We start from the raw sequence: 22568 nt of genomic DNA, 5'->3' as shown, positions 1-22568 counted from the left end.
ACATTACCATTGTGTTTAACTATATATTTATTCAATTGTTAAAATGCTATATTTCCTTTAAGGTAACAAAGTACCTTTGAATGCCTTTGACATGAACAGTTGGCCATGTTTCATTTTGGAGACAAACTTTATCTTCCATTGAGTTTATTATTTTTATTTTTTCACTTGATTTTTTTTTAGTGTACATCATTCATTGTAAATGTGAGAATCTTATAATATTTCTTTATTTTTGTCATTCCAAAAGGCGTTTTTCTTAGTTAGTATTAAGTGAAAAAGTTAAATAAGATCAGCATATTATTATAATATGAGATTTGATTGGTTGGGTCGGATGATTTGATTGGTTGAGTTGGATTATAATATGAGATTTGATTGGCCGATAGGTGGATGAGTCACCGTGAAAAAAATGGAAATCAGCCATTGGTCATCAAGTATCGGGAATCCAACCAATCAAGGTCCAGCCAATCAAACTCATTCAGACATATTTCAGTGATTGCAATATGGTTGTCAGTTTGTTAAGCTTCCATGTAAGATAAATAACTTATTTTTATAGAACAAATGACCTTTTCACAGGAAATTTAAAAAAATGATTATAATTAAATAACTATAGTCATGAATGGGTGATCATAGTAAGGATTTATGAATGGGTTCTTTGTAATAAATTATTTCAAATGGGTTCATCGTAATAAGCATTTATGAATTGGTTCTTCGTAATAAATATTTATGAATTGGTTAATTGTAATAAATATTTATAAGCAGGTTCATCGTAATAAATGTTTATGAATGAGTTCATAATAATAAATGTTTATGAATGAGTTCATAATAATAAATGTTTATAAATGGGTTCATCATAATAAATGTTTATGAATGGGTTATTTATGAATGGGTTAATCGTAAGAACTATTTATGAATGGGTTAATCGTAATAAATATTAATGAATGGGTTCATCGTAATAACTTTTTATGAATGAGTTCATCGTAGTAAATATTTATGAAATAGTTCACCGTAGTAAATATTTATGAAATGGTTCACCTTAGTAAATATTTATGAATGGGTTCATCATAATAACTATTTATGAATGGGTTCATCGTAGTAAATATTTATGAATTGGTTCGTTACAATACCTGATAGTAAATTGTACATAACGTATGTTATGCCTATGCAACCTGTGTGTTGTTAAGATGAAAATATTCATTTAACATTTTGTAACAGATGTATCAGTCATATCCGCCATTAATTAAATGTGAGACACTTTGTGAGTATCACTTCAAATATTCCATCGTATCATTCCAGACTCTTGAGAACATAACAGTATCTCATTATCTATTTATTTACTATTTATTTATTGACGTCTTTATATTTTTCTTTCATTACATACCATGGTTATTGTCATGTTACATATTTATATAGAAAATATTTGTGTATTGATAATTAATATTTTAGAGCATTAAAAGATGAATTCTTGATTCTCATACAATATCAGATCATCAAATTTCATCAATTTATTTGTTATAAAAAGTTATGAAATTTCAAACTGAAATATTTATAATTAAGTAGAAATCAGTAGTCTTATATCAATTAATAATAAATCTGTTTATATAGAATTTCTGATGTACTTTTTATCAAATCTAAAATGAGTGTCATCATCTTTTATGCTTATCTAAATTAATTGCAAAGTTCAGTTTTGAAGTATATTTCACAGAGAAATTTTTTAAAACATTCATTGCAGCACCTGTACATTGGTAACTAAGCACCACACATACACAAATGACTCAGCACCACACATAAACACGTGACTCACTTGGAACAAACGATTGACTCATCAACACATATTCTCAGGTGACTCACTTGGAACAAACAATTGACTCATCGACACACATACACAGGTGACTCACTTCACACAAACAAGTCATTCAGCAACACATATACAAAAGTGACTCACACCAACAAGTGAATCAGCAACACTCATACACATGTGACTCACACAAACAGGTGATTCAGCAACACTCATAAGAAGTGACTCACACAAACAATTCAGCAACACTCATACAAAAGTGACTCACACAAACAAGTGATTCAGCAACACTCATACGGAAGTGACTCACACAAACAAGTGATTCAGTAACACTCATACGGAAGTGACTCACACAAACAAGTGATTCTGCAACACTCATACGAAGTGACTCACACAAACAATTGATTCAGCAACACTCATACAAAAGTGACTCACACAAACAAGTGATTCAGTAACATTCATATGGAAGTGACTCACACAAACAAGTGATTCAGCAACACTCATACGAAGTGACTCACACAAACAAGTAATTCAGCAACACTCATACAGAAGTGACTCACACAAACAAGTGATTCAGCAACAGTCATACGGAAGTGACTCACACAAACAAGTGATTCAGCAACAATCATACGAAGTGACTCACACAAACAAGTGATTCAGCAACACTCATACGGAAGTAACTCACACAAACAAGTGATTCAGCAACAATCATACGAAGTGACTCACACAAACAAGTGATTCAGCAACACTCATACGGAAGTAACTCACACAAACAAGTGATTCAGCAACAGTCATACGGAAGTGACTCACACAAACAAGTGATTCTGCAACACTCATACGAAGTGACTCACACAAACAAGTGATTCAGCAACACTCATACAAAAGTGACTCACACAAACAAGTGATTCGTAACATTCATATGGAAGTGACTCACACAAACAAGTGATTCAGCAACACTCATATGGAAGTGACTCACACAAACAAGTGATTCAGCTTCAGACAAAACATATAACTCAGTACACACACATACACAAGTGACTCACAACACACATACACAAGCGACTCACACAAACAAGTGATTCAGCAACACACAAACATATAACTCAGTACACACACATACACAAGTGACTCACAACACACATACACAAGCGACTCAAACAAACAAGTGATTCAGCAACACACAAACATATAACTCAGTACACACACATGTATACACAAGTGACTCACAACACACATACACAAGCGACTCACACAAACAAGTGATTCAGCAACACTCATACGGAAGTGACTCGCACAAACAAGTGATTCAGCAACACACAAACAAAACTGATTCTATCACATATATATATATACATTTGACTCTCAACACACAAGTAAGTGATTCAGATTCACACAAACATATAACTCAGTACACACTCATACAAAAGTGACTCACTCACACAAATGATTCACTTATACACGCTCATACAAAAATAATGATGAATTCGCACATATAACTCGCATCCACTAAAGTCTAGCAGTTTGATTCCTGCAGCATACAAGTCAGAACACTCAGTATTTTAGAAATACTCCGTGCCTGTATTTTAAGCAAATAAAGAGATTTATTTTTCAAAAGACATTTCTTGTCTGTGTTTCTGTTACCAAGTATATCGGACATTTCTGTATCTGATGACAAAGTTATCCATGCTGGTGATTCCCCCCCTAAAACTATGTCCTACATCCTCCCTTTATCATCAATCTGGGTGATTGATAATTCTACATCATTGTCAACTTTTGATGAAAAGAAAATACATCAGATTTGACACAAAATAACCAAAGGATTCAATATTGAAACTTGTTCAACCTCTTCAAAAGGGACATTGAAAAGTTAAAAGGAGCCAAGCTTACGATACAAATATCTAATAAGCTTCTTGAAGTAAAATTTGATCTAAACTTAATACTGCTGTGTATAAAAGATGTTTCATATATTTACTAGTACAGCACTTAATGTGAAAGAAATAGAATAGATCTTTGCAATATGAGAAAGATCCGTTAAGTCCTTCCTTCGGCCATCTTGTTTTTATGATCACTCTCAAAATGAACATGTACAACTTAGGATCAAGGGGAACCTACATGTCAAATTAGAAAAAGATCCCTTCAGGACTTTCTGAGAAATAACGATAACAAGTATTGTTTAAGGACGGATGACAGACAACGGACAGACGAAGAGCAGACGAAAGACCATGGACGAAGGGTGATTTGAATAGCCCACCATCATATGAAAAGGCATTGGCTTCACCTGCTCGACCACTCCGGTTTCCTCACAAATTAAGACCCCCAGCACACTTATATCCAGGCAAAAAAGAGTGATTAATAACTTGTTTCATAACTGTTGTAAAATAAATAAGTTCACATTTATTTAAAGCTAGTGAAAAAGACTCGATAACTATCCCCTTCCCTTGCTGATCTATGGAGATATTAAAAGTTATTTCTTGTTAAATTCTATATTTAGTAATGGTTACTGTGACCTTTGACAAATGGCAACCATACTTGAACTTGTCTAAGGTATGTCAACAGCAAACATAACTGTCAAGCTTTTGAAAAATCTGACAAATAATTCACTAGAGTGATAACATGCACTTTTTGTGTAAAATTCTATTTTTAGCAACAGTAACCTTGGCCTTGGATTCGTATAAAGGCATAATACTTAAATTTAAAGAAACAAATAAGCCATTGGAGGGTGTAGTATATCTGATAAACAAGAGCCCCAGAGGGCCTGTATTACTCACCTGGATAATAAAGCAACCATGGGAAATTATTCTATTACAAACAAGAGCCCCAATGGGCCTGCATCGCTCACCTGGTATTAATCTCACACTTGTAATCTTAAAAGTGGACTAAAATACAGCTTCAGGTAGAATATCAGTGTTTTATTCATAAGAACCTATTAACAGATTTAAACATATGACGCCTGTGACCTTGAATGTTGAATAAGGAAATTAGGTTGAACAGAGTTTATAGTCTTCCAACCCAGCATGCTTCTGGCAAAATATCATTACCCTGGATCTTTGGTTATACAGAACAAATCATTTAAAGATTTCAACATATATTAACCACTATGACCTTGAATATTGGCGAAGGTCATTCACTTGGTAGTCCTTCATCCCAGCATGTTAATGGCCAAATATCATCACTCTTGGCCTTTTGCTTATTAAGAAGTCATTTAAAGGTTTTTAACATATTTGACCCCTGTGACCTTGAATATATGTCAAGTTCATTCATTTGAACAAACTTGGTAGTCCTTCATCCCAGTATATATCTGGCATTATTCTAGGCCTCTTGGTTAATCAGAAGTTGTTTAAAGATTTAAAACATATTTGACCCATGTGACCTTGAAAAAAGATGAAGGTTATTCATTTGAACAACTTTTGTAGCCATTCATCCCAGCATGCTACTAAACAAATATCATCACCCTAAGCCTCTTGGTTATTCATAAGAAGTTCTTTTAAAGGTTTTTAACATATCCAACCCTTGTGACTTTGAATATAAGTCAAGGTCATTCATTTGAACAAACTTGGTAGCCCTTCATCCGAGCATGTTACTGGCAAAATATCATCACCTTATACCTCTTGGTTATTCAGAAGATGTTGTTAAAAGGTTTTTACATTTGGACTAACTCGGTAGTCCTTTATTCCAGCATGCTACTGGTCAAATATCATCATCATCCTAGGCATTTTGGTTATCCAGAAGAAGTTGTATTACAGGTTTTTAACATATTTGACCCCTGTGACCTTGCAAGGGGGACAAGGGCATTCATTTGGACAAACTTTGTAGCCTTTCATCCCAGCGTGCTACAGGCCCAACATCAGTTCCCTTGGCCTTTTGGTTAGTGAGAAGAAGTTATTTTAAGATTTTAAGACATTTAACCCCTGTGACCTTGAAAGTTGGTCAAGGACATTCATTTGAACAAACTCGGTAGCCCTTCATCCGAGCATGTTACTGGCAAAATATCATCACCTTATACCTCTTGGTTATTCAGAAGATGTTGTTAAAATGTTTTTACATTTGGACTAACTCGGTAGTCCTTTTTTCAAGCATGCTACTGGTCAAATATCATCATCATCCTAGTCATTTTGGTTATCCAGATGAAGTTGTATTACAGGTTTTTAACATATTTGGCCCCTGTGACCGTGAAAGTGGGTCAAGGCCATTCATTTGCACAAACTTGGTAACCCATCATCAAAGCATGCTACAGGCCCAACATCAGTACCCTTGGTCTTTTGGTTAGTGAGAAGAAGTTATTTTAAGATTTTAAGACATTTAACCCCTGTGACCTTGCAAGGGGGACAAGGGCATTCATTTGGACAAACTTGGTAGCCTTTCATCCCAGCATGCTACAGGCCCAACATCAGTACCCTTGGCCTTTTGGTTAGTGAGAAGAAGTTATTTGAAGATTTTAAGACATTTGACCCCTGTGACCTTGAAAGTGGGTCAAGGTCATTCATTTGCACAAACTTGGTAACCCATCATCAAAGCATGCTACAGGCCCAATATCAGTACCCTTGGTCTTTTGGTTATTGAGGAGAAGTTGTTTAAAGATTTTACGACATTTAACCCCTGTGGCCTTAAAAGTGGGTCAAGGTTATTCATTTGAACAAACTTGGTAGCCCTTCATCCCAGCATGCTACATGCCCAATATCAGTACCCTGGGCCTTTTGGTTATTGAGAAAAAGTTGTTTGAAGATTTTAAGACATTTAACCCCTGTGACCTAGTCAAATATGACTGGATTCTGATGAAACTTGGTCAATATTCATACATTTATTATACAAACACAAAGGTTAAGTTCTATGGTAAACAAAATCTGCCCATAATTAATAAGCATACTGCATTTTCATTGGTTGACAACTAGTTAAATATTACATTTGTGATATTACAGTCATGTTTTTAAATAAATAACCCAAGACATGCTTCAATTTTACGGAAATATTTATTGTGTAAAAATAATGCAGTGTTCTGCGGCCTTAGCCGTACACAAAGTGGAACAACACAACAGTCACTAACACACTAGAGATGGACAGCACTTAATGAAGCATAAAACACAAATGACACCATATGTATGACCTACATAACAATGAAGCATATATCATATTTGCATAGGGATAATATGACTTGTTCAGAGAGATAATAATTAGCACATGTTGGTTTTAATCAATCCTACATTTAATAAAACACATGCTGTCTTCATCACTTGAGAGAATAAATTCCACATCATCTTATAAGAACATTCAATGAAAGATTTGCAGAATTTACTATTAGAATGTAGATTTTGTTCTGGTAGAAACAGGTTATAGGTATGTCTAGCTTCAAACCTTAGCTACACACTCTAGTAGTTCAGGGCCTCAAGAATGTAACAAGTCCCTGATGGACATTTTCAAAATCAGATTTTTGGATAAGTGTCTAGAAATTTGTTAATATTTTTGTTATTTTTGCCTGAAGATAATTATCCTAAACCCCTCCACATTCAATCTAATTCTAAATTTCAATGTATTTTGTAAATCTTTTAGAGTAAAGTTGATGTTGATGTGTAACATGTTAAACTAACTTTGTCCAGACTGGTTTTTTAAGCATAATAAGCTTAATGGCAAACTAATGCAAAATTTAAATCTTTAATAATTCAAAAACTGATTTTGAATTTAATAACAAAATTGCAATTCTGAACATGCTAAATGGTCCTCTAGAGAAAACCAACACAGAAATAAAGGTATATTTTGAAATGCTATATAATTAACCAGATAACAAAATCTTATTAACGAATCATTAAGGTAAATGAGTTTTTTTACAATGTTGTTTAACTAAGTCACCCCTAAAATTTAATAATGAACTATTCCAGCCTTTGAATTGGAACAGTTCAAAAATGTCTTCAGCAGTAAATGAGTTAAAGACTGGTAAGCTTACTGATTGCTAAAAAACAAGACAAAATGAAAATATTGTTCCCTGCCTTCAAAAGACCATTTTGAGCCATAAATATTTCAGCTTTTAGATATAAGTTCCATATTTTCAAACTTGTGCTACATGAATTATTTTCATTCTGCTAAACCGATGTATACAGGGATCAGTACTTTCATTCACTCACACACATTAACAAATATAACGATTTGGAATCATATCTCTGCAATAATTACTATTTGCAAAATTAAAACTATGAAATATAATATAATTTTTATGGGAATATTGGCATCATTTCCTTAAATATTTTGTCACACTCTAGACCTGGTATGCGAGAGATCAAAAGACACAGACAATTCATCCCAATGGGAAGATCAATGATGAGCTAGTTTCATGCATGCTTTTGATATCCTTTTACCAAATCACCAAATGTTTCACATACAAGATAATTTCAATCTTTGACATACTTTGACTTACAGCTATCTTTGAGCCTCTGTTTTAGAGCATTATAACTTACCATGATCTTATAACCTTGGTTTTAATGTATTTATTTAAGTTCTGACACAAGTTGGCCCAGACAGTTGTGACAAACCCATACTTAACAGGGTAAAAACACTTCAATTTCTTCAAACCATAAATAGCTGGAAACAATTTTGTTTGTAAGACATTTGGTGAAAGGCAAAAGTGAAATAAATGATTGTCAGAATTGTTCTATATTGGGAATAGCGGCCCTAAACCATAGGAGATAAAAGTAAAATATATAGAATATTATGATACACATGACTCTATCACACCTCAGTAACAGCACTCATGCTGGCTACAAAATCACAAAGAATGGCAACAAAAGATATTTTAGAGATTCTAGATGACTTTTCTTGAAAAAATAAAAAAGAGTAACATTTCTGATCACCTAAACTTCATTAGAGGCAATTGTACATCTGAATAAATAACATCTCACTCTGTGTTTCTTCATATTCAAATCTACAACAAACAGGTACTTGAAGTACAATCACTAATAAAACCCAGTTATTTTCAGTGATTTGAGTAAAGAATTTAATACAATCACAGAGCTCCCCAGTACTGATAGTTAAATACTTCTAACTTAAATTTATATAACCATATACATATCTGTAGGGCAAATAGAATTGTTTCTATGTCCATAAACCACAGTACATGTATACCTACACATAAATCAGTACCTGGGTAATGTACAACTTGCTTCTATTCTTACACCTTCATAAGATTTAACTTCCAATGTTTTAAAAAATCCAAAGACTGTAAACTTGTGGTTATCATCATATGTAACTGAACAAGATCGTCAGACAGTTTGTAGATATAAATGAAACTTATCTTTTAACTGAAAACTGCAGGGAAACCTGTCTAAATGAGACACCACAGAAAAACCTGTCTAAACAAGAAACCACAGGGAAAGCTGTATAAACAAGGAACCACAGGGAGACCTGTCTAAACAAGAAACCACAGGGAAACCTGTCTTAAAAAGAAACCACAGGGAAACCTGTCTAAACAAGAAACCACAGGGAGACCTGTCTAAAGAAGAAACCACAGGGAGACCTGTCTAAACAAGAAACCACATTGAAACCTGTAAAAACAAGAAACCACAGGGAGACCTGTCTAATCCGGAAACCACATTGAAACCTGTCTAAACTGGTAACCACAGGGAGACCTGTCTAAAAAAAGGGTGACCTGTCTAAACAAGAAACCACAGGGAAACCTGTCTAAACAAGAAACCACAGGGAGACCTGTCTAAACAAGAAACCACATTGAAACCTGTAAAAACAAGAAACCACAGGGAGACCTGTCTAATCCGGAAACCACATTGAAACCTGTCTAAACTGGTAACCACAGGGAGACCTGTCTAAACAAGAAACCACAGGGAGACCTGTCTAAACAAGAATCCAGTGAAACCTGTCTAAAAAAGACATCACAGGGAGACCTGTCTAAACACGGGAGATCCGTCTAAAAAGGAAAACACAGGGAATCCTGTCTAAACCGGAAACCACAGGGAGACCTGTCTAAACAAGAAACCACAGGGAAACCTGTCTAAACCGAGCCAATGAGTAAGCTGATGAAGTGTCGTTATTGCTGATGGTATATTGCATACAGACAAAGAACACCAGCGGACCCTGAGGAATGATTGATATATAGAAGAAAACATCACTATCACATATCATCAAAACAGTCACTAGTTACCGTGGTTAGTATAATTCTGGGTATCTAATAATTACTTGTCTGTAACTTATGTTTTCTGTCTTCTGACCAATGATCCTGTACATACCTATCAGTAACATGATCAATCATGTTTTAATGTGCTGGATCTAGAAAAGACAAATCAAATCTTCAGAAAGCAGCGAAAGCTATAATGAATTACTCATTTCTGTGACACTGAAGAATTGGTTGAAAAGCCAGATATTACTGTTACCGGTATTTACAAATTGTCTAAAAAAAAACAAAGCTGGTGATCATTTCTCCCTCACAAATAAAGCTAGATAGCATTAACATTATGGTAGATTGGAAAGTTTTAGCTTTCCATAGTGTCACTACCTGGGTTTCTAGCTCGGGTATCCAGAAATACCTAGGACTAGAGAAGGAAGTCTGCCAGGTAACTATCTAGCCCGCAGATAACTGTTGTCATGGGAAGATGGATCCCTGACACATTCAAGGAATTTCTGAAAGATGGTTGTTGAACTTGTCAAATTCAAGATTGATTCTGGTGGCATGACCGGAGACTGAAATGTTCAAACCCTAGTCTGTCAGATCATGGGCTACTTTCACCTTTATAGTCATGGCCTCAGTGTGTTGTACCATATTCAACACACAAAAAAAACACCTATTTCATTAGCCCCCCCCCCCCCCCCCCCCCCCTCCCCCCTTATTTTTATATATGATAAAACAAACTTTATTAACCTTTTCAACTCTTTGCTAAATGTAAAGTTTACAGGAATGTTTCCTTGTAGTACTTTAATAACATCCTGTATATTAAAATAGAAAGCATTTTTTTGATGCTGGAAGGAATGTAATTTTTTATAGATTGGAGTAGACAAATAGACATTTATATCAAATATTTGAGAAGGCCTCTACAAAGTGTCCCTCAATATTTAAGTACCAGAGGCGCCTAACACAGTGGTCCCAGTGTCTAGGACAGTGGTTCGTGTCTATAGCTAGGACAAGATGATACTGTGGTTACAAGTGTCGATCAGCAGATTTCTGTCTAGTCATACTAGATCAAATTCACACAGACATAAGCAAAAATCTGATCATATTACTCGGTACTAACAATAATTTGACTACTTGGAAAAACATGGACTTCACGGAGAAACACAAATTTTCCTAACATTACCTTTTTTTCTAACATTTTAAATACATAATTACAGAGATTTTATAAGAAAGTCTAAAATGGCAGTAAATTTTGTGTAGTTTGATCACCGGGCTGTGTTATGAATTAATGTAAAGTATTATTGTTGAAACATCTTCACTTTTGAGACAAAATGTAAAGCTGTTGATAACCAAGTCTGTATCCATGATCTTTGACATGTGGACCAGAATCTGATATACAGGAATATCTCAGTAATAGAGTGGGGTTCAGTGCAATAATATTCTTCTCCTTTGTACTCCATATAAATTCTGTAGTAATGAGTATGTAAGTAAAAGTTCACAACCAGTATGTTTTTAGGTGTACTGTGATAATCTCCCCAACCTTACACACAATGTTTTTACTTGCAAGGCCCAAGGACAAAGCTCTAACTAGGAGATGAAGTGTCAAAGTATATGTAATGAGTTTTCTGGGGTTTGCCGAAACTCACTTTTATTTTCGTAGATAGAACATATTCTCTCCCACACAATTCATTTTAAAATATAATATAATGATTTTAATCATAATATTTACAAAGCCAAGTTAGACAGAGAAGGTGACCACACAGTGATGTACTATAATGTGATGTCTGGATACACTATATAGGCTTAAAGCCCCAGTCAATACATCTATAGGAAAGCAGTGAGGTGAAGGGTTTACAGCAAATAACTGAATTTAAAACTGTGAGGTATGATGTATGCTGTGCTGCAAAAAAAACACAGTAGCTTACCACGGTTATCGACATAATGCTGCCATTTCTATGGAGGATACAGAATGACCCGCCTTCACAAATATACTTACACACCCCATTTGATGCAGTATTCCCAACCTGCCATACCTTGTATACCACACCCATTGCATAAGAAAAAATCCTTGTGAATTTGCCGTTTGTTTCTTCAGTATTTTGCAATTCAATCAAAAACATACGAAAGGGAGGTAACACAACCTCAAGGTCCATTATAAACAACATATTGAATGCAGGTTAGTCATTCCCATTATTAACAATCGACAACTTTACTAAAGAAAGGAAATCCCACTGTTAATAGTTGACAAAATATTGAAGGATGTAACTCAACTCCATTGTTGACAATTAAGAACAAGGGAATGAACTCAATCCAACTCTTCTCCGTGACAGTCAACAGCCTAACCGCTTTGTTGACAAATGAAAACTTCCATTCCTGACAATGATGAACTCAAACCCATTGTTGACAATCAACACGATATTGAAGGGAGGTAACTCTGTAAAATTCAAATTAGAATTTGTACGGCTGTTTATTTTTTTACAAGTTTAAAATGGAAATATGGAGAGGACATGAAGCGCAACAAATGTTTTCCTGTACAAATCACTCAAAAAGGGAAAACTATAACAAAGAAAAAACAAAACAAATTTGAGAGATAAGCATCAGTTTAGAATAAATAGATTGGCAACAGAATTTGGGAAAACTTAGAATTACACAATCTTACTTTAAGCATATAACAGTTTATAAACAAATCAGGATTTGGCATGAACATCAATAGTGTCAATTTCAGAAAAATGTAGAAATGAGCAGATGACTTCAAATACCTAGGTTGAGTTATTTTATTGTACATTATTGTACTTCATTTACATTTATAAATAGATCCTCACTCAGTCATATTATAATACATACACTCTATAACTTTAAAATGATCCCATCTGTATACAATCATAGTACATTACATTTTTAATTTGACCTAATGACCTAATACACATTATATATTATAAATACGTTTTTTTTAATTTGACCTAATACATATTATATATATTGTAAACAATTTTTTTAAATAACAGTTACTAAAGTAAAGATCCTAGCACTGTTAAATTCAGTACACTGTATAAAGGACCATTACAGGTTTGTCTTCCAAGCACTGTTAAACCCTTATAGTATAAATACAATCTCTCATTCTTTGATTCAAACATTTCTTTAGCATTACTTCTTGGAAATATTATGAAATAAAACCAATTTAAATTTTGAATAAAATAAGAGATTGCTTTTTTTCCAACCACCTGTATAATGCTTATATAGATTACATAAGTAATGTATACTACAATGAACAATCCTTTAAGCAAATGTATCAATTGTACGTTCTTAAAAATTATTTCATTTCCTGACATGTTACCTAACTGTTACATTTCACAACCAGTTATATAACACATTAACATACTAATTTATAATTAATAATTAACTGAATCATTGTTCGAAGCCCAATGCAAACAACAACCTCGTTATTAAGGAAGAACAGGATAGGGAGAAGGCATTCAATTTGTGTCGTCATGTCACCTAATTCATGTAGTTTTTACTAATATATTTGTATTTAATAATAATACTTGATAACTTGTAAAATACTTAACTTAAAACTTCACTTATTATAAATATTGACCCTTAACCTTGGTCACAATGCAGCATACCAGTATAAATAATTGATTCTATAGAAGTAAAAGGCACACTCTGCAATCAACCGCCCGCCTATGAAGTTTGGTTTTATACAAATGTATTTTTATAAAAAAAAATCAACAATGAAGTTTCCGGCAGTATTTGCAAATGCAAAAGTATTCTGAAAAAACAAAGCAACTGAGCATAAAAAAAATCCCACTCAACAATATAGCTTTGTGAAACTTCTGATATATTGCTAATGCATGGACAATAGTAACATCAGGAAAATATCCATGGAAGTATTCATTTATTGCTAGAAAAGCTAAAATAGTGATAATTTAGATGTGTTTGTAAGGAAATAATAACATGTTGACCTGAATCTGTCTGGAGTTACCTATGTACATGTGATGGCAAATCACACCTAAATTCTAATACCCTGAATCTGTCTGGAGTATACCTATGTACATGTGATAGCAAATCACACCTAAATTCTGACAAGAACAATTTATGATCAATACCATAAGTAGACCTAAATAAAGTGCACTGCTCACCATCAAGGTATCTTCAAACAGACACGTCAAAATTCACAAAAGTTTGCACTTATTTGACCTCTAACCTAAAGGCAAAGGTCACCATGACCTTAATACAGTGCACTGCACACCTACTGTAGGTGAGGCAGGTATACAAGTGTTTATCAAGATACCTCCATAATATACTGATCTAACGATTCAATAAACTTTACGGCATCTGCATTATATATACTCCTGCAGCTGGGTGCATGTAATTTATTGGCATAAAAGTTGAGGTCAAGAAAAGAAGTTATGATAACTAGAGGAAATTATCTGAACCAGAAGAAACAGAAGAACTGGTACCTGTAGGGATACAATATCTCTCACTTTCATTTAAATAGAGACACAGAAGATATGATAATTTTTGTTTTAGAGAGAATCACTACAGGGCTCTCCTACCCCAGTAGTCTCTGGGGCTGTCCTACCCCAATAGTCTCTTAACAGTCAGTTGGTTGTGTAAAAGTTGAACCAATGATCCCAGGCAGAAAACAAGGTTTGAAATTTCCAGCTAAGACATCCTGAGCATGCTTGCACACGTAGATAAGCACCGTACCACAAACAGACACACTTAACACACAACCGTTACTAGGCCATCTCCAACATTTATTGCTATAAGGGCAAAGTTAGTTAAGGCTGGTCACTCTAGGTAGTCCTGTATACTAGAATTTCCAATCATTCTATAAATCTTGACATGTACTCTTACATGTACAGCTTGATAAGCTACTGTGTCTCACCCATGATAAGCCCAACCCAATCATGAAACAGATTTATGATTAAGATCACATCTGAGAAAAAGCTTTTCCAGCATATCGGGTCATAAGTAGGAATTGGCCCAGCACTAGTATTAATCTGTTATATAAAAACTAGGTCACCTGGGCTTATCACAAGTAAAACACAGTACTGACCAATCACAATGCATCTTCTAAACTTTAAAGACCATCTCAGTACACATAGTACTGACCAATCACAATGCATCTTTTAAAGACCGTCTCAATACACGTAGTACTGACCAATCACAATGCATCTCTTGACTGTCTGAATACACGTAGTACAGCCAATCACAATGCATGTCTCAAAGACTGTTTCAATCATGTAGTCCTCCTCAATGCTGGACAATGAATACTGTACATATCACAAATAGGGGGTACAACACCAGGCTGGTTGGACAGTCTCTGATGCTTTCTTTCCCCTTACACCTCTGGTGTGGAATTTATATACAGAGATCGGTCTCCTTCCTGTCAATATTCCACAACATACATCTTAGCACTATAAGGTATTGAATATGGCAGTAAATAGTCCACAGTAGCACAATTTTGGAATTTAGCACTGCTCCAGGAGGTCTCACAAATTTTGCATTAATTGACATATCTGCACCGAGACAGTGTTTGTGAATTTAAATTAGTATAATTTGCTGGAGGTGTAATAAAAATTGCTCATGAGAATTTGAAGTTTATGGAATTTGATGCTGACTTTTCCATCAATGTTTTGTCATTTGTCCACATAGCTTGTAATTTGTAAAATGCATCTTATGCCTCCTGTATGGAATTCATTTCTGAAGAATTGTCTCCCCTTCTTTTAATGTACCACAACATAAATATCCTAGCACTATAACGGTATGGTATATGTATTTAATTGTTCACCGTAGCACAATCTTGGAATTTAGCACTACTCCTGGAGGTCTCACAAATTTTGCATTACATTAATTGACATGTTTGTGCTGAGACAGAGTTTGTAAATTTCACAGCTCAAGAATGCTTTGCCAGAGGTCTATTCCAAGTTGTTCATGAGAATTTGTAGTTCACGGAATATGGTACCGACGTTTCCCTGAAGGTTTTGTCTTTTGTCCATGTCACTTCTTATTTGTAAAATAACACTATAAGCTTTGTTACACTTCCGATACCTACAATAAACCAGAAACATGTGTCAAACATGTGCGATAGGAATAACTGAACTGTGAACAAAAATACTGTACAAGTGGAAATTTTCAAATGTGGAAAAGTTCGCATTTAGACCCTTTAAACTGATCGTGGTGTGGAAATGTTTGCTTCAGCAATAGGTCTGATATCTATATATTCTATCTATCTATAATCTGTATCTGATATCTATATATTCTATCTATCTATAATCTATATCTGATATCTATATATTATATCTATCTATAATCTATATCTGATATCTACATATTCTATCGATCTATAATCTATATCTGATATCTATATATTCTATCTATCTATAATCTATATCTATATCTGATATCTATCTATAATCTATATCTGATATCTATATATTCTATCTATCTATAATCTATGTAACACACAAATAAACATTCCTGTGAAGATATTTTTGTGCCTATCTAATTAACACGAGAAAAAATGTGAACATTGATATTTCCATGCTGCGAAAATTTCCACTTCTACAGCAATTAAAAAAGATTAATCCATTTTCAAAGGTTACAATTTTAAGTGCTATTTCAAATGTAATTTTAATGGGAGGGAAGGGAGACCCATTACGGGTGCAAAATAAGAAACAAGGAGTAGAGCAATGATAGTCACTCCGAACACTAATGTTCTACCAATTTTTGAATGGTACTGTACTTAAGGGTTTCTGTACCAATGCCAAACCTACATCTAACTTGTCAACTCATCTAAGTGACATTTTTCTCTTACCCTGGACAGGGATAGCAACCATTTTACCGGGGTGAGATTTTCTTATCTCACCCTAGGGTTGAGACAAGCTACACGTGTTCTTTGCACGTTCTCAACAATTGTAAGACGTCATAGCAACAATACCATGACGTCATAGCAACAATAACATGACGTCACGGCAACAATACAATGACGTCATGTCGACAATTCAGCCGCATCACATTAATATTGTCTTGCATTGATGTAACGTCTATATAAAATACACAAGAGTGTAAACAGGGTAAGAGAAAAATAATCATTCACCCCCTTGGAAGTGAGACAGGGTGATCTCAACCCTCGGGGTAAGATTCTTAAGCTGTCAAACACTCGGCAAGCCTCATGTTTGACAACTTAAGAATCTTACCCCTCGGGTTGAGATTACCCTGTCTCACCCCCAAGGGGGTGAAAGATTCTATTAGTCTCACATCAACAGGCCAACAGTGAGTTAACTCACTCTGCAGCTAGTGAAAGATCTAACAATGTAGACACTTCCCCCTCAACACACAAAACCAAACAAGTAAAACTAAGAAAATGGTTTTGAAGCAAAAGTGTCAGACTAACGGCAATAACGAAGAGGCCCATTTGGAAATGTATTGTCATGGACTTGAGACCATATTCAATTGAAAAATAAATTATTTAATTCAAATCAATGTTAACCTTTGGAATATGCCAGTTTAAAGGAGTTGTAGGTTTTAAACTATAAAATTCTGAACCTGGATGAGAAGATATTATGTTTTTTTATATTTCATTATTTAGTTTCATATATGGCGGTGCATTTAATTACTTTGGCTCCGATGTCCAGATATGATTTGTATTGTGAGAAAGTCAATCTGTTACAGCAGTATTTACCCGATACGGCCTGGTACAAAAGGATCACAGTGAAAATGGATATTTGAACAATGTCAACAGGATTAATAGTAACACAGAAATAGTCTATTATACCCACAATAGCTTTAACTACCACTCCAAAACACTAAAAAACTCCTTTCCATAATTTTCAATTCACAAATTAAAATTTTCCACATAAAATACATATTCTACCTAATAAGAACACACAATCACCTTTATACAATTTTTCTAATATCCAAAAATTGGACTATTAACTTTTCTTTTATCTGATTCGTAAATATTCTTTCCCCGACTCCATTGTGGTGTACAGTAAACAGTAAAGATGACTTACCTCTCTTCCCGCGAGATATCCACGCCCACAGATGGGGGAGCGGTCAGATTCGATTTTATCACAGGCCCAAAGTTTCTTAGGATAATTTTCAAGGCATTACAGGCTGTCATAACATAACTGTAGAGAAAAACAGATACATATTGGTACATCACCTAAACATGTGACTTGTGAAGAATGTATAAATAACTTTAATAAAATAACTTTGTGATTAATATCTGTCGTGATATATAATTCCTACACAAAATATAAACATATTGTCTAGCAATTCAGAACTCATGAAACATCCCAATTTCCTTTGAAAATGGTATGAGCAATACAGTTGCTGATTCAATAAGTCAGTCTATTGTATAATCTATTCTCATGGCTTTTGGGCCATTTGATTATGACAATGATTATTACGACCATATCAGGAAAATTCATTCTTGTTAATACTTCACAGATCAAGCGCTACTCTCCGATTGGTCAGTTTAATGTGAAAATCATCTGTGCAGGTTCAGGGACAGAACAAGACATAATATATCATGATGCAACGTTATGAGATAACCAATGCTGGGCCTCCTGTAAAATTGGGATTTTGTACTGTGTCATCTACTTATGGGACATTGTTTGGATCATCAATTATCCATTTCACCCGTTTTGGAATTATGTATCGACAAGTCATTAAGACTATGAACCACATCATACTTAGAATCAAAATGGTGGTTTTATCATAAAACCTATCTTTCAATGGTAATAATCCTGATGGTCTATTTTTTTCTTGATGTTCTGATGAGGTTAAATATCAATACCTACCTGTCATATTTACTCTGCAGCAGATCTTTGACAAGAGGCAATAACGTAGCACATAGTTCTAAACTCCACAGTCCCCTACAACAAACCAAACAGGAAATTACTGGGGAGTAAAGAAGTCAAATAATACACAATATTGTCAGGTTTGAAACAAAAATCTCTAAACAAAATAAACTATGTCGTCTCTTTTAGTAATCCAGGTATTTACGTTGATATCTTCATTCATGATTCTGATGTCCCAATGGGTGTCATTAATTACACACAGTAATATTTATGGGTGTGTTTACAACATCACATTGTAGTCATGGGGAGACATTGTGCCTGCTGCCTGATATTTTTTTCACAACCATATTTGCTGACATGAAATACCAATTCTTCTCTTCATTATTTAATGATGAATAGAATTATCCTACATACTTTTCTATTATAATCAACACTTACAGCAATAACCAATATTAGTCGACTAATTATAACTTTGAACACAAAAAAGGATACTTACGATTTGAGGTTAAGAACATTAAGTAAATCTACTAATACAGCTTGGTCATTCATACTAATGGCCGAGTCTACAGCAGTCTGAAAAATAGGAACAGAAATGAGAATCTTGCCCTCGGTCATAAGTCTGGTTTGTTTGTGTTTTACGACCTATTAACAGCTATGGATATTTGAGGTTGTGCCAGGTTTTGGTGGTCAAGGAAAGCCAATGTACCAGCACCTACGGCCAGTACCTTGAAACTGGTGACCCAGTGGTGGAGGGCTACTGGTAGGAAGTCAGACGCCTATACACAGATTTTATTTATGTTTTTAATTTTACGCATATATAGAATCTCCTTCATGGAATTTTCATAAGGCAAGTATGAATTGATTGAAGGACAGGACGAAAGACAGGCCCCTCCTTAAGGATCCAAGTACCCTACCAAAAACTGTAACTTAGTTCTGGAAACAGTCTTTTTTGACATGACAATAGCTTTAATAAATTATTTCTGAAAACAAACCGTACCTTGGGGGACTTTCAGGAGAACAAAAATGTCATTAACAGCCGTGTTCTGAGAGTAACATTTCAGCAGGGCTAGACTGGGATTGGAACTCTGCACTTCATATTGTTATACTGTCTCTCTAACTGATTGAGCTACTTGGTGTACGGAAGTATCCTGACTAAACTGTGTTACTATTACATCCGTACGCAAGTTCAGGGGAGGTTACTGTATATAGCAAACACCACAGTGCAATGGGACATGGATCCTTAATCTGTTTATGAGTTGTATAATAAAAAGAACATAAATATCAGCGTTCAAGAAAATAAAATTAATTGTTACTCGTAATTCTTATACTTAACACATCACAAGCAAGTGTCATGCATTCTACATTCATCTCAAACATATTTAAAACAAAAAACAAAACACATCATGACAGCAACTTCGGACAAGATCATTGTACAAGACCTAGGAGCCTGTCCCACCGACTGGTGATAACTGGGAACAACCTATCACACTGACCTTGGTATTTCCACTGGTCCACATAGCTCGGACAATCTGTATGTTTTTACTGCGACCAGACATTACTTGAGCCATTGCACCATGTCCTTTGAGGACAGCACTGAGAACCTCCTCCTCATTTGGTTCTCCACTTGGCGTTGAGCCCCCATAAGCACTTTTCTGAAATTTATGAGTTTAATTTTTTCATTTTTTTACATCATGTATTATTGAATTAGCAACAACTAACTGCTTAATTCTCTAACTTGAGTACAAATTTTATCTCAATGTTTATAATTGATGTACATCAGAACAGTATTTTATAGCCATACATTTAATATTCAAACTCTAGAATGTGTAATACATAGAGTATACCACAAATGCTAATAACATATTCTATTAACAGTTATAATGTCTTTGACCTTAACCTAAGGACCCTGAACGTAACCTCATTCAATGTATTTCAGCACTGTACACATTTTTTAAGTTTTCATTCAAATCTCTTCAAAAATGTGAACAGAAAAGCTCTGACAAATGGTGACCTTGATCTTTCACGGGATCCTAAAGCACCTGTTATGAAGTCTTATCCGAATTAACTCATTCACCCCTGAAATTCCATAATGATTTTTTCCAAGCTTTGAATTGGAAGGGTTCAACTGTGTCTAAAGGGGTCAATGAGTTAAATCAAGATAGTTGAATGACAGCTGAACATGAGAAAAGACATGGGCAACACTTCCCCCATTTCTTGACAAGGGCCTGAAATGCAAAGAATATTACTGTCTCTCTCATTTATTCATGAAGTCATGTTTTGATTATTCCTTGTGACACCATAGTGGGTGATACATTAATTGTGTGCACTAATGATATTTGCTTGAGTGATTATCTTACAGGTAAAAAGTCCTCTGCAGCGATTCCAGCTATAGGATCTGGTTCTTTAGGTGGCGGAGCTGGTGTCGAGTTAGGTTTCGGGGTAGGGTTTGAGACTGCTTTTACAACTGGAGTTGCACTAGGTGTTTTGGAGACTGGGGGTACACTGGGTTTGCTGGCTGTCTTGGTGACTGACTTTGTTCGCTGTGTGACAGGGGCTGGTGTCGAGGCTGGCTGATGTACAGGGAATATCTCGGACTGGCCTGTACGCAACACAAGAATTCTTCAGAATTGTGGGGTCTCATAAGAGTTTACGTTTACTTTGACAAAACTATGACATAACATAAATACAAAGTATAGAAGTCAACTCCTGAGCTTGCTGCGATTGACTTCAATACTTAGTTTCCCCCCTATTCTTCAATCACCCTGCATACCAGGTGGTATCAAAGCAAGGGATAAACTGACTGAACCAAAGTAAGAGAAACAGTGTTAGCTTCATCCCTGGAACTAGATATATATAATCTAATAACCATGAAACTAGTGGACCTGTACAATCACTAAATGTCTATGCTAAGGATCACTAGAATACAACATCAGACCACTAGTGGACCTGCACAATCACTGAATGTCTATGCTAAGGATCACTAGAATACACCATCAGACCACTAGTGGACCTGCACAATCACTGAATGTCTATACTAAGGATCACTAGAATACAACATCAGACCACTAGTGGACCTGCACAATCACTGAATGTCTATGCTAAGGATCACTAGAATACAACATCAGATGACAAAGTTTGGCCCTATAATATAAACAAACACCTCTTGCCTATATGGACAATTGTTGAGAACAAGCTAAATGAAAACATTCTTAGTGTGATACCTGTACACAACAAGTTTTTTGATGGAGTGGTAAACTTTGGTCACATCCCCCCACCCCGCAATCATTCAAAAATCCTGGCCAATACCCTGATAGACATACCATCCTCAGGAGGTGGCATAAATGGTGACTGTCTAGTTGGAGAGCGCGAGAGCTTTGATTTTGGTCGGAATATGTTATTGTAGACTGCGGGGCTCTGTATGTCTGCTGCAGATTCATCTGACATGTCATCCTTGTCATGTGTTGGCTCCTCAGCCTCTTCCTTAGGTACACTACAAGGCAAAGAATCTATCAATCATATTTCTGTAAATAACAGAGATTTAAACCAACAAATCTCCCTTTTCTCCCAGTGTAGCTTAACTTTCATTCTGAAAGATTAACACATGAAATTTGCATATATGAGAAAGCTAACAACATCTGAAACAACTTAAAACATTTGCTCTTTTACAGACCCATGTCATGTTTTGCAATAAGAAACCTATTTGTAGATTGATATTTCAAGAGTACAAAATGACTTATTTATAAAATCGAAATCTGACTCGGCTGGTCAAATTTTCATTGACCAACACAAATTTACATTTCAAAAAAGCTTGACCCCTAAATATTGACATTTTCTTTTGCTACAAATAACAACAGCAACGATA

General features: G+C 34.9%; 1 protein-coding gene and 1 long non-coding RNA gene across 3 annotated transcripts in view; both read right to left on the bottom strand.

The window, feature by feature from the left end:
* Window positions 1-6740: 6740 nt before the first annotated feature.
* Window positions 6741-10586, bottom strand: LOC110443221. The gene is made up of 2 exons (XR_002462087.1): window positions 9591-10586; window positions 6741-9402 (listed from the first exon to the last, which is right to left on the bottom strand). It is a non-coding gene; the product is annotated as an uncharacterized LOC110443221 (long non-coding RNA).
* Window positions 10587-10589: 3 nt separating this feature from the next.
* The window catches only part of LOC110443220 (katanin p80 WD40 repeat-containing subunit B1-like), a 33452-nt gene continuing 21473 nt past the window's right edge, over window positions 10590-22568 (bottom strand). For both annotated transcript variants that reach the window (XM_021487288.1, XM_021487290.1), the window contains exons 12-18: window positions 22027-22196; window positions 21064-21305; window positions 20200-20358; window positions 19203-19279; window positions 18707-18781; window positions 17915-18031; window positions 10590-15950 (exon numbers count right to left, since the gene is read on the bottom strand). In XM_021487288.1, the coding sequence (XP_021342963.1) occupies window positions 15818-15950; window positions 17915-18031; window positions 18707-18781; window positions 19203-19279; window positions 20200-20358; window positions 21064-21305; window positions 22027-22196 (973 nt within the window). In that variant the 3' untranslated portion in view covers window positions 10590-15817. The remainder of the gene's footprint in view (window positions 15951-17914; window positions 18032-18706; window positions 18782-19202; window positions 19280-20199; window positions 20359-21063; window positions 21306-22026; window positions 22197-22568) is intronic.

The sequence above is a fragment of the Mizuhopecten yessoensis genome, unplaced genomic scaffold (genome assembly GCF_002113885.1).
Source record: "Mizuhopecten yessoensis strain PY_sf001 unplaced genomic scaffold, ASM211388v2 scaffold716333, whole genome shotgun sequence".
NCBI lineage: Eukaryota > Metazoa > Mollusca > Bivalvia > Pectinida > Pectinidae > Mizuhopecten > Mizuhopecten yessoensis.
This window is presented reverse-complemented; position numbering and strand designations above follow the sequence as displayed.